This window comes from Filicampus tigris, chromosome 7 (assembly GCF_054856515.1).
Source record: "Filicampus tigris isolate MCC_2025a chromosome 7, RoL_Ftig_1.0, whole genome shotgun sequence".
NCBI classification, from domain to species: domain Eukaryota; kingdom Metazoa; phylum Chordata; class Actinopteri; order Syngnathiformes; family Syngnathidae; genus Filicampus; species Filicampus tigris.
In genome coordinates this window covers 11,105,271-11,119,046 of record NC_141223.1, presented here as the reverse complement: position 1 = coordinate 11,119,046, position 13,776 = coordinate 11,105,271, and the positions used below count along the sequence as shown (strand labels likewise).

General features: G+C 42.2%; 2 protein-coding genes across 2 annotated transcripts; both read left to right on the top strand.

Moving 5' to 3' along the window:
- Positions 1-3,810: 3,810 nt before the first annotated feature.
- Positions 3,811-5,373, top strand: her8.2 (hairy-related 8.2). The gene is made up of 4 exons (XM_086036097.1): positions 3,811-3,941; positions 4,058-4,153; positions 4,244-4,322; positions 4,600-5,373. The coding sequence occupies exons 1-4, from the start codon at positions 3,879-3,881 to the stop codon at positions 4,920-4,922; spliced, it is 561 nt and encodes a 186-aa protein (XP_085892223.1). The 5' UTR covers positions 3,811-3,878; the 3' UTR covers positions 4,923-5,373.
- Positions 5,374-8,773: 3,400 nt separating this feature from the next.
- her13 (hairy-related 13) lies at positions 8,774-13,504 on the top strand. Its single transcript, XM_086036874.1, has 4 exons — positions 8,774-9,013; positions 9,101-9,187; positions 9,332-9,413; positions 11,133-13,504. Exons 1-4 carry the CDS (start codon positions 8,927-8,929, stop codon positions 11,570-11,572), a joined length of 696 nt encoding a protein of 231 aa, XP_085893000.1. The 5' UTR covers positions 8,774-8,926; the 3' UTR covers positions 11,573-13,504.
- The last annotated feature ends 272 nt before the right edge of the window (positions 13,505-13,776 follow it).

Below are 13,776 nucleotides of genomic sequence, written 5' to 3'. Positions count from 1 at the left end.
CCCTCGTTCAGCACTTTGCAGGTATTTTAGGGATTCGCCCCAATGGAGTCGCTTTATCACCATTTCAATAGAACTGGGGACTGCAGCGAAAACTTCATCAAAAAGAAGAATACTTGAATTATCCCGCCAGAGAAAATTACATTCAACATGCTTTGTTGTACGATTACCAATGAATTGAATATTGAATATACTGTTGCGCTCGCAGCTTCGATATCCATATTTATTTGTTTTGTCAACGCACCGACACAACACTTTAGTTGTTGCGGTATGCTACCATCACTTTTATTCCTTCATCATTCCACCTGCTATTCTTGACACACACACACAACCGTAACTGAGATACAACCAACGTATAGTGTCCGCACGTAAATGAGAAATTTTACGACAGTGACAAAATATTCATAACATTGCAGCAAACGGAACATATGACATCAAACATAAAACAAATATAAACAACATATTGATGTTTGAGTATATCATTGTACACATAGTGCTACGTCTATCGTCCACAGATGATGCCCAATCAGACTCACTGAAAGCCACCAGTTTTAAATCTTCATTTTTCTTGAAAATTCATTCGTAATCCAGTGTACCTTTTAGATACCTCAAAACATGTTTGGCAGTCACTAAATTGCCTGCCTATGGGTCCGCCAATGTTTGTGACAATTTGCTCACTATCCAGCTGATATCAGGTCTTGTGCAAGTCATGTCATAAATCAGACTGCCTACAATCTCACGGTACTCTTTAGGATTGACAACCTCATTTTGGTCACTTTCTTCATTCATCTCCAGGCTTGGTTCACTTGGTGTGTATCTGGGTTTACAATCTGACATTCCAAATCTCTCAAGCATTTTTATGATGTACCTTTTCTGACTCCTCATTCTCTTGTTCAAACTGAGTGCCCAAGAAGTACGATATTTTGCCCAGATCTTTCATATTGAATCTGGATTTCATTGTGTCTTTGAACTTGTTGAGTAGATCACTGTTGCTTGCTGCAATTATTAGGTCATCTACCCAAATGATGATCATGATCACAAAATTTTCCATTTGTTTCCTATACACACAGTGATCAGATGGATTTCTCACAAATTTTTCTTGCTCTAAATGATCATTTAGAAGCTTGTATCAGTTTCTCCCTGACTGTTTAAGGCCATAGAGGGATTTCTTTAGCTTGCACACCAAGGTCTCTCCTTTTTCTGATGTCTTTTCAAAACCCGCTGGTTGCTCAAATAAAATTTCTTCTTCTATTGGCGCATGTAAATACGCTGTTTTTACGTCCTTTTGATGGATGATGAGACTGTTTTGGACGGCTATCTGCTGCTCTGATGCCCGTACAGATGTGATGTTTGCCGTTGGAGCGAACGTCTCGTGGTAGTCTACGCCTTCTGTTTGACTGTAGCCCTTTGCAACGTATCTAGCTTTATATACTTTTCTTTTTTCGGCATTTTCTTTTAAGGCATGTACCCATTTTCCTCCCAATTATGTTTTTCTGCTTTCAGGTAAAGAAACCGGTTTAAATGTTTCATTTTCTAGGAGTGATTGAATCTCTTCCTTCATTGCTCGTATCCATCCGGACGCCTCGACTGACATCCGGGCTTCGCTGTAGGTCTGGGGAACGCCACATATGGCCCTGTAACAATAATCAATATTTGTGTTGACTACATCATTGTCATTGAGATCTGTCAGATAATCATCCAAGTATTTTGGAGCATTCTTTTCTCTTCTTGGATATCGGTGATTGTGATAGTAGTCATGGATGGCCTGCATCTGCTTTATTTTCACTTACTTTTTCTGAAGCCTCATTACACTGTGATGCGTCTGTATTTATCATGCCCTCATTTTCATTTAAGTCATGATTTTCTTTGCCATCTTCACTGTGTGCTTTATCATCACAATCCTCAGTGTCAGGAAATGTTTCCCAGGATTTCTGAATCACATTCATTTGTTTGTGTCTGTCTTTCAACACAGTTATTTTGGATGAATTTTACCAGTGTGTGTTTTGATACTTTTTCTGTTTGTGGATTATATACAGATGCAGGTCTGTTTTTACTGTGCCCAACAAAAATCCCTTTCTCACATCTTGCATCTAATTTCTTGTGATCATGCTTGTACGCATAACATTCTGATCCAAACACCCACATTTTGGAAAGATCCGCCTTTCTTCCTGTCATCATGAAATATGGAGTGTTTTCAATCCTGTCATTGTAACATCTGTTACGAATATGAGCAGCATTGTGAACAGCATAAGGCCATATCATTTTTGGTAACCCCTTTTCTAATAGCAGGCACCGTCCCATTTCAAAAAGCGTTCTCCACTGTCGTTCAGCTGTACCATTTTGGTGTGGAGAGTATGGAGATGAAGTTTCATGTCCTTTTACCTTTTTCCCTCAAGTGTGACTGAAAGGCATTGTTGGTGTCTTCTGTACCATTATCTGACCTAATACATTTTACACTGCCATATGGAGCACTGTCTGCAAGGAACTTTTATGTTGCCAATAATGTGTCACTTTTGTTTTTTAGAAAATAAACAGATACTGCCCCTGAAAAATCATCTTTGAATGAGACTGCATACTTATAACCATCTTTTTTGGTTTTCTGTGCACACAGTCTATTGTACTGTTACCGGTAACCGTCATACCTTTTAGCACACTCGGCAATTTTAACACATCATCTACATTGCAATGTCCCAAAATCTCATTCCACGTTTTGACATCACAAGTTAGATTCGCATTGTCCTTGGACCTCATGTCATTGAATGACTTATCAAAACCTTGTTCGTTGTAATTTACCGTTCTCATGTAGTATAGTCTTTCATGTTCCTCGAAGACTGTTCCATCTTTGGTTACAAGTTCATTTTGTCCCTCCTTGAATGTCACCTGGGTTCCATCAGTCGTAGCTGCTTTCACTGAAATGATGCTTTGTGGGTACGTTGGCATGTCTAATGCTTTCTTCAACGTGACACTAACTCATCTTCCTTCTGTGTCCTGGAGGAACATCTCCTCGTTTCAATGCCGCATTGTTTTCCCTGGTTCCCTCTGCTAGTTCCATATAATGTTTTGCTGGGTTGAAAGTCTCATTTGCGTTCCTCATTTACAATATGTGATGCGGCTCCACCATGAATCCATTTCTTTTAACGTTGTATGGGAGGTATTTCTGACTGACCTTGAACACATTTGTGACGGCGCTCTGCTGATTTTGTCAAGCAGCAAGCAAAGTAACCATTGAGCACATCAGACAGCGACTGTGTTTTGACGGTTTATAGCTACGTGGTTGGAGGACCAACAATTTCTCAGATGAAAAACGTCAAACATAATGAAATGATCAATCAAAATTCTGGTAAATAAGGATATTCCTCTTCATATACATTGTGTCACACCCAATGCACGTGTGCTCTCTAATTCCCTGGTGATTTGTCAACATTTCATTTCCGTCGGTCTGTGGCCTTTGGGCTTGGAGGTCTGGCCTCTTTGCAGGTGTAATATAACGTGGCTGCCGCAAAGAATGGCCGAGGGGCTCCCAGGGGCAAAGACATGGTAAGTGCACACCCTTGTTCATCTGTGGGAGAGCAGGAAACGGCAACTTTTCATGGGTGGTTGCCTGCAAGCGAGTGCATGCATGGTTTCAGGCTGGACATCTGTTGCTCGCGCTCCACCCCCCCAGCCCCCCCCCCCCCCCCTCCCCTCCAGGCCGGTTGGTTCTCTGGGTGAATGTGTTGAATGGAGGCAGTGACCTGGCAGCCTTGAGTGTGTGTGGGAAAATCCCACAGCCAAAGAGTTGGTGCATTCACATGCTAATTGTTTTTGTATAAATAGGAGGGACGTGGCGCGCCGAGGGCCCTAGAGACACACTGAGATTCAGAGAGGAGACTTCCAGCATCATGACTGCTTCGTCCATGGCGCAAATTGTGGGAAAACGCGCCAGTGCAAAAGAGGAGAGGAAGGTATCCCATAATTCCATACTAAATAGCATTGTCTGCTTAGGAATTGTTGCTTTGCTGTGGCGCGTCAACTTGTCCTCCTTTTAACTGAGGTGTATATTTTTCCCTGCACTTAACAGATGCGAAAGCCTCTAATTGAGAGGAAACGACGCGAGAGGATCAACAATTGTTTGGATCAGTTAAAGGAGACCGTGATCAGTGCCTTCAGACTAGATGTGAGTATACTCCACGGGTCCTTGCTCTCTCTCAAAAAAAGGCCAGAGAGGAAAAACTTCATTAAAGCTGGCCTATTTGTCTCTCAATAGCAATCCAAACTCGAAAAAGCCGACATACTGGAGATGACAGTGAAACATCTGCAAAATATCCAGACTAATAAACCCAACGGTAAGAATCGTTGCCTGATTTACGTGACGCGACATTTGCTTTTTAAGGAGTGCCTTTAGGTTAATGTTGCTCCGTATGTTAATTTTTTTGGAAGCAAAGGGCTTCTGTAGAATATCAGTTCAATTGTTGATTTCGTGACTTGATGTTTTCATCAAATCACCTGTTATACAGTACATATTTCATTACGAAAAGGGAGGGGGGTAACGCCTGCTGCAGGTTATGTAGTCACCACTAGGGGGCACTATGCCACATGTTAACCAGCCGTCCGCCCTTGCAGACCCTCTGGAGGCCCAGCAGAAATACAGCACAGGTTACATCCAGTGCATGCATGAAGTCCACAACATGCTCCTCACCTGTGAGTGGATGGATAAAACTCTTGGCTCCCGCCTGCTCAACCACCTGCTCAGGTCGCTACCCAGGTCCACTGAAGAGCACGCCGCGCCGCCCACAGCCAGAAATGATGTCCCAACACTGGTCAATCCATCGCAGCGCATATCTCTGAGGAAGGAGCAGGCCAGCTGCCACGTGTCTGCAGTCTCTGGACGTCAGGAAAGGGCCGTGCTCCGTGGCGCCCACTCGCGGATGTGGCGGCCCTGGTGAACCTCTGGATTCCATCAGCATGTTGTCAGGGCAACCTGTCTTATGTATCTTATAGATATGCTGCTCAGAAGACAAACGTGGGGCAGTTTTGTTCCAGTCTTTCTTGTTTTAGGTGTGCGATGATGATTCTATCAGGACCTTCGCGCAGTACTTCCCTTCCGAAGTTGACTTCTCGTAGCCTGCATTGTAGAAGGCTCTTATTAATCTTTCATGTATTTATTGTATTAACACACTATTTATTTGCCATTGTAATGTATTACTTTCCACCTTTCTTCCACTTTTTTGGCATTGCATAGATCTTTGTCTCATCTTTTTTCCTCTATTAATATCAATGATAATAAAGTACTGTGTATTATTTACGGCGGCATTTTGTGGAACTGTATAAAAATATTGAGTTTTCTGCAATGACGTCACACAGTGTAAATAGTCATTAATACAGTAAACGATTAGGAATGGCAGCAATACATGTTTGTGTCTGTTGCAATGAGTTTTTGAAAAACACTCAGTAAATTTTGACCGTGTTCTTTGATACACAATATTTACTCAAATGAAGCCTCAGTGCAGTGGAGTACTAACGCATTAAGCAAAGACACTAAATATTGTATTTGTTTCTGTATGTAAGTGACCCGCTATGCAGTCAATTCTGCATGTTTGATTTGTAACATTTTTTTTAAGTATATTGTGTTGTACTGACTTGCTGTTTCGTCCAAAGCTTTTGTTGCACAGTCAAGTACAGTATGTATCCATCCATCCATCCATCCAATTTCTGTGCTAATTATTCAAATGAGAGACTAAATTGAAAGAGAATTTAAAATACAGCACCAGTCATATCATATCGTGAAAAACACGTACGTCCAATTTTGAAAGCTTTTTTTTTTTTTTAATTTTCACATTAATGCGATGTCTGTAATGCGGAAACACATTCATGTAAAAATAAGAAAAATGAAAAAAATGGAGGTAAGTGTTTTTCACAGGACAGCGACAACATGTGACAAACACAATATTGTGGGATTAGTTATGAAACTATATATAAAAGTGAAATACATGTCCAACGATCAAGTCAGCATCACGCACTGTCGACAGAATAGCTCAGATTCTTTTGGCAAACATTGTGCAGGGCAACATTTTTAGCGGTCATACAAGTGTAAAATGAAGGTGACCGGTATTCATCAATTCTCATCGTAACGTGATGGACATACTGACTAGCATGGAGAGGGTGATATTTCTTCATGTGCCTTTTCACATGAACACTGAATGCAGCTGACAGTGTCTTCAATACGTTCATCTCGATGTTGATGTTTCTATAAATCAGGTCCGCTGAAGGAATTCTTTTGTGCTGACTTCTTCCCATACTTCCCATACTTAAGTTAAATGAAACCCCAACTCCAAAGGAATTTTGCTGTGTGATAACCACTCATACACAATGCAGAGTCATGCACTGCCAATTACACAGAGAACACACAAACCTATAACTACATTGAAATAACTTTCATTAAATGAGCTTTCAATTGTATAGCGCTTTTCTTCATTCGATACTCAAAGCACATAACACAGTTACATCGGTATCTTCCTCAAGGACACTACGACGTGGTCACAATTGCCGGGGTTGCGAACACTCAACCTCTGGGTTTGGAGACAACCACTCTACCGCTGAGTCATGTCCACTTCTATGGTTATCACCACACATCTTTGCCATCACTGTAGCTGTGTTGTGTGGTTGTGGTTAATTGTATTGAAATAACACAGTAAGCATTATTATAAACTGTATTTTTTTTTCTTTTTACACATTAGTTACAAATGTTAACCTGTAATACCTATAAATGCATCGTAAAGAAGAGGGGGAAAGTCATAGGCACTCCCCTCATTATGAAAGGCTGATACTCATTGGGTGTATTCTGGGCAATAATGTTGTAACTCATCAATGGGATTTCAAAGCTGTACATATGGCCAATTGTCCTTTATTATGGTCGTTATGAGTGCCCCCCTTCATGGAGCCAGGCGGCGGGACACAGAGGGGGATGCCTGGTCCCTCATCGAGCCTTCCAACAAAGGCTGGTGGGGACAGCTGCTCCCAGTCCGCACCATTAAAGATTTGGAGCGGGGACTGGGGGTGGCGAGGTGCCAAAACCGTTCCACTTCAAAGGTCTGAGACGCTTCCTTCATTTGGGGCAGTAGAGTTTTACTGGCGCTTCTTACGGAATGACGCGCAACAGTGACATTTCCGTGCGCTGTATTTGCTTTTTGAGAGGCATCGTAGGCATCTTTCATCAAAAGCTGCACAACCATCGTATTTGGGGATCGTTTGCATAATAACAGATTGCACATAACAAGGACAGGTATGGTACTATGAAAAAAAAAAGAAATACGGATATTCCACACGAGTGGAAGACAAACGAGGTATAGATTCCACAGCAATGTTTGTTAAAGAAAAAAAACGTAATTTAAGTGCGGTCTTCTTAGACGGACAATTTTGTGCTCGATTATGATGTTGTGAGGCGGGTAACGTGGGAATACAGTCGAGTTTCACACAAATCAGGAGTCAACAAACAGGGAGAACAAACGCATATGCAGCAGGCTCAGGCCAGGCCAACACCTGTCGCTTTCTTTAGATAAGGGCCCTTAATTCCCCCGGCTGATTCTGTTTGGGCAGAGAGGCCGCCAGCAGCAGCTGCCAAATGAAGGCATCGCGTTACATCCGCCCAACAGGCGAGGCGATCTGCTGAGGCTTGGGCACAAAAGCGAGCAAGAAAGACGGACGGTCGGGCACAAAACTTGATGTGGGCAGTCAGGTGGCTTGTGGAATCCAACGAGATCCGATTCAAAAACAACGTTCACCATGGCCTCTTGTGGATACCGATGCTCCATTTTTTTTTTTGCAGACATTTAATAATGATGTAAATATATTGAATATTTTAAATGTAGCTCGCATTATTGTAATTAATTCTAATATTGAAGTAAAGTTATTTACCTAACATACCAACTAGCTAGCTAACCAGCTCACCTCATGCATTCCTTTATTTTTACCAATTCATTCCGGCTGGCGAGTGACCATATATTGTTAAGACACGAATTTAAAAATAAATTAGATATACGATCAAGTGTAATAATATGCACATTGGTCGTTATTTATAATACAGCATGTTTATGTAATCAGTGTGTATTAGTGCTATGCACGAATGGGTGGCAATTCACTCATTTGTATGAGTGGATGTGGCATATTAATCCAAACATATTTTTGTTTGTATTTTAAATCGTATCATTTGGGGACCCGGATGGGATCGGTGTGACGTCACCATGAAGAACCCTGCGTTTCTATGACATTACAGTCTCAAACCATGTGTGAACGCCATGCGACACATCATAAAAGATACTGGGGTATGGAGTCCATACACATGAAATCATACCTGATGTCATTTTGACAATGATATGAATCTTTCCATGGCATCCTACAAATCTTACCCGGTATTTGATGTAAAGCAAACCCTAATACGCACGTTGATCTCGGTGCTTACATGAATACAGTACAGTACAAGTCATTAGTAATTATTTTTAGACATTACTTAGTAAATGAGGCTACTCTTGGAGGAAATAGCTTGCCAGCTGCCATTTTACCGCTATGTAAAAAAAAAGAAAATAAATAAATAAATAAAAACAATAATATTAATCTGAGCACTTCCCGCGTCTTTTGCTAGTAGGCTTTTTATTATTATTATTATGATTTTCAGATGGCGGAAAATGAAGTGGTCGCTGCCTTGACACATAAAAATCTCATTTAAGTCTGTCCAGCTCTTGTGGTGCTGACGAGAGACAAAGAGCTGCTTGCCTATTGGCTGCTGCCCTGTGCGCTCTGTTGTCCCGCAGCAGGAGCAGCACGGCCCCTATTCACATGTAAATAAGCCCCTATAAATACTAACAACAGTCAGCCGGCCACGGCAGCACGTCTCACTTGGATTGTACAATAAACAGGCAGCGGAGGGAGAGGAGATAAAGCTCGACCAAGCAACATGGCTCCTTCTGCTCGGCACAGCAAAGCCCAACTTGGCGTGCAAGAGGAGGAGGGCTACTACGGCATCCAGAAAGTCGATAGAAAGGTACGCGAGATCGAGGGAATGGGAGGCTGCGATGCACTGGACTGCAAGGCAATGGGAGTAAATGTGTGGAAATGTCATGTGTTGCAGACAAGGAAGCCACTGGTGGAAAAGCAGAGGCGAGCTCGCATGAATGAGAGTCTGCAGGAACTGAGAAGCTTGCTGGCTGATTCAGACGTGAGTACACGCGCGCGCGCGCGCGCGCACACATTCAGCGCGCGCGCTTCACCTCGGTCAAATGGCACTAACATGCAGAATTTACAGTTAGCTCCATTTCAACCCGCCCTTTTTTTTTTTCTTTCTTTTTTTTTTTTTTTACAGTTGCACTCCAAGATGGAGAACGCAGAGGTGCTGGAGATGACGGTGAAAAAGGTGGAGGACGTCCTGAAGAACAGAGCGCAAGGTTTGGACATCTTCCGTGTCATTCAAAAATAAGATCAAATAAGCAATCCTCGTTGAAACTGAAACCTTGGAGGCTGCAATACAATTCAATGGTGTCACTCGTTGATATGTGGACAAAGGTTTTGAGATATAATTCTTAATCAGTAACTGTACTCACTTGCATCAGTGATTCACAACCACTGGAATGTGAGAGATCATAAAGATACCTAATTTCACTTCATTGGTCCCCCCAAAAATCTTTCTACAGCAATTGATGTATCGCTGTCTAGGCCAGTGATGTATAATGACAGGTAGAAAAATGAAATTCACAATAGAATTCACTCTCACTAGATGGCAGAAGGTACGGTGCATGCTGTAATTAACCTGTCTATCCACTTTTTATGACATTTTTGTTTTGTGGTGTCTTGGCTAAGTAAAGGTTGGGAAACATTGGACTACATCTCCCAAGTGCCCCCCAAATCACAATTCTTCACGATACGAAAATATTTGATTGGATGCTTCCAACCTTGTGGGAACTTGTTTCTTTGAATGCCCGTTTCAAGACCGCTTGAACTAAGGCATGCTTGGAGCAGTTTTGTGTAGGACAGGGATGCCCAAGTCCGGTCCTATCCAGCCTGTTCCAACACACCTGATTCAAATGAACAGGATTGTTATCAGGCTTCTTGAAGCTTGCTGATGAGTCGATCATTTGAATCAGGTGTGTTGGAAGAGGGAGACATGTAAAGCAGGATGGATAGGGGCTCTTGAGGACCGGACTTGGGCACCCCTGGTGTAGAAGAACATAAGAGCCCTGACCTCAACCCCACCAAACATCGATGGGAAGTAGACATCGAATGGAGTGCAGTTAGGCCCTTTCTCAGGTGCAACATTGGGGAACTATGACATCACAAATCCAACAGATAACGCTCCAAAACCCTTTGGAAAGCCTTTCCAGTTAGAACTGCAACGTTACGACTTTTCTTTTCAGTGTCACTAGGTGTAATGTTCAGGCATTTTGATCCTTATGTCCAAATATTGTAATACCATGACAGATCAACAAGGATAGTGCAGAAAATGATTTGTAAATTCACCTCATTTTTGTCTGGTTTGAAAAAATTATTCATTACAAATATATCTTTGTTCATGTCTCAATGCCAGCGATGTGTGACAGGCAGAAAAATGAAATGCCCTTCCAAACCTGTTCCCATTTATATACAGCAGAATAAGTCACGACTTTTTGCGCATACATCACCTTTGTGTTCCCAGATTTCACACCGAGTAAGAGTAAGTCAATTTCTTAGTCAATTGAGAGAAGAATCTCATTATTTCAGTATATTTGTTTGGTGGTGTGCTATGAAGTTTTTGTATGTAAAATGGTTGCCGTGGAAACACTTGAATCAAAATGTTCCCAAAGCGTTAGTCCGGTTTGATTGTGAATTCATCAAAATTCTAAGCAGATGAAAGGTCATCATTCAAAGATGTCATTTTTCAACAGCTGAAAAAGTACAAGCCAAGTAAAAAGTAGTGCAGTATTTTTTTTTCAATGCGTAATTCTCAAGAGTGAATGGCACAGAAAATATGTACATTTAAGTGAGCGTAGATCCTCAATAACATTGCAAGTTTTATCTGTTAAACTGTAAATTTCACATGGGCTTCAAATACCTTCCAGCTATTGTAAATGAACGTCTTTCAGCGCAGTTTTGACAAGTTTAGTTGTCGCCTAATCTCCTTGCATCAACAGAAGCAGACACGCTGAGCCACGAAGCAAGCGAGCGGTTCGCCGCCGGCTACATCCAGTGCATGCACGAGGTCCACATGTTTGTGTCCACCTGTCCGGGCATCGACGCCACCGTGGCCGCCGAGCTGCTCAACCATCTACTGGAGTGCATGCCCCTCAACGAAGACCACCTCCAGGACGTGCTGATGGATCTGATCGCGGACACGTCCGGGAACGCCGGCGGCACGTGGCGCGGAGGCGGTGACCCGCTTTCTTCAACGCTGGCCTCCCCCGGGGGAAGGAGTGTGTCGTCCTCCTCCGGCACGTCCGGTGAGGACTCGTGCTCCGATCTGGACGACACCGACAGCGAGCACAACCAGAGCACTGCGGAGGCTTTGGAGAATAGGGAAGCTCTGAGCACGCCCACCGTAACCTACTCCAGGTCCATGTGGAGACCCTGGTAGGGGTCTGCCGCTTTCCATGGCCTGCATGGATCTGTGGGTGCCCTTGAAAGGCATGAGGAAAAATTCCACCCCAAAACAAACACTTAATAATTACAAATGAACAGACTCTTCTACAGTTGCCACATCCATGGATTTATATCTGGCACCCACAACTCACCTTCACAAGGCAAAGACAAAATGATGCCGTGGATCCTTAGGAAGGTTCTTGGGGGGGGGGTTTTCAGTCTCTTTTGAATTCTGGGAAATATCGGAGTCCAATCAATGCACATGCCGGCAGAAAGTGTCTGCAGCCGCCTGTTAGATTTCGCGGCTTCATTGTTCCTTTTAAAAGAGTGGATTTTTTTTTTCCCTTAGGCGGCACATTGAAAATAGTGGTTAGCACATCTGCTTCCCAATTCTGAGGATTCAAATCTCAGCTTTGGGCTACCTGTGCGGTGTTTGCATGTTCTCCCTGTGCGTGCATGTTATTTTTTTCGTTCGGCTTCCTCCCGCATTCCAAAAACACGTATGCCATGTTAATTGATGACTCCAGATTGTCCGTGGATGTGATTGAGCGTGTGAAAGGTTGTTCATCCAATTGTGCCATGCGATCGGCTGACCACTAGTCCAGGTTGTAGCCCGTCTCTCGTCAAAAGTCAGCCGGGATAGGCTCCAGCCCACCCATGATGACCTCGATCAGGAAAAGTGGTGTCGACAACACTGGTCAACAGCTAATTTTAATCAGAGATGTCTGTCTGTATCCCTACACTCTAAAAACAGTTAGGTTAAAAATAACACAATTTTCGGTCAAAAATGTACCAATCCACAAATTGTGTCAATTTGACCCTACCTTCTCGCATTGTACAATACCGTCCTGTGTTTTGTGTTGTTTTGCACAAAACTACTATTTGGGTTGTTTTCTGCAAAAAGAACCCAGAAAGTTGGGTCAAATTGACCCAAGAATTGGATCGGTCCATTTTTGACCGGAAATTGTGTTATTTTTAACCCAACTGTTTTTAGAGTGTAATTTATTTTTCACTCCGATTTCAAAAATGTGTGTCATGTGTCATCTTCCACACCGCTTATCCTGTACAGCGTGACACGGAGGTGCTGGAGCCTACCACAGCTGACTATGGGCAAATGGCAGATTACACCCTGAACTGGTCGCCAGCCAGTCGCAGGGCACACGCACACACTATCACGGAGCGGAAACTGATCCCACGCTGCCTGCACACAACTCAGGCGAGCGTACCACTACACCAACAGTGACATTTCAAAATTATGTTTACTTTTTTTCTAGCACATCAGGGTTTTTTGGGGGTTTTTTTTTTTAGATATTTTTGTAAGTTTGAGCTATAAGCAAAAAAGCTTGTGCAATACGGCTTTTACCATGTGGTGTAATTTATAGCTATGATGTTTCAGAAAAATAGGGTTTCTGTTGCGGAACCTAACCCTTAATTCATAATATTACTAAATATTAGTATATTATTATTATTATTATTATTGTTATGAAAACCTGATATGCTAGAGAAAAAACAAGGGCAGATTTTGAATCAGTGCAAAAAAAAAAATGCATCTAGAAAAGTTGACTCACGTCTCTGATTAAAAAGTGTATTAAAAATGTCTTGACCAGTGTAAAGGTTGCATGGACGGGTTTTCCTTGAGGTGCATGTGGCCTGATAACAACACTCACCTTCACAACATTCACTTATAGTTCAGCCACGAAAGACAAATGAGGAATTGAACCCTTTTTATGTGAATAACTTTCATGTACTGTACATAGGAATTGTATGGCTCTTTTAGAAAATGTAAGTTTGGCAATGATTAATATAAATATTTCTAATGTATTTCATAAAGATTTGTAGTTTATCTCTCTTGTAAACGTCTTTAGAATGTTGTGTTGCTATAATGTGTAGATCACTGAATTTCTTGAATAAAATATTTGAATGGAAATACTTGAGTGTACAATAATGTGACTCAGTGTGAAGATTTTTTGGTAGAATTTGAAAAACGTGTCGCAGATCAGTTTTTAGTTTCTGGTCCAGCAGACAAGCACACACTCAAAACAAGTTCATCACACAGCTAGTTCAAAACACGTTTTGCTGACAATTTTGTGTCCTTGACATATGCAAGCAGTTAGAACTTCATGTACTGTCCTAGACAGGGCGTGCTGAAACATAGCACATAAAGGAAAAAAATTCCAAATACTATCTTGAACTTGATTC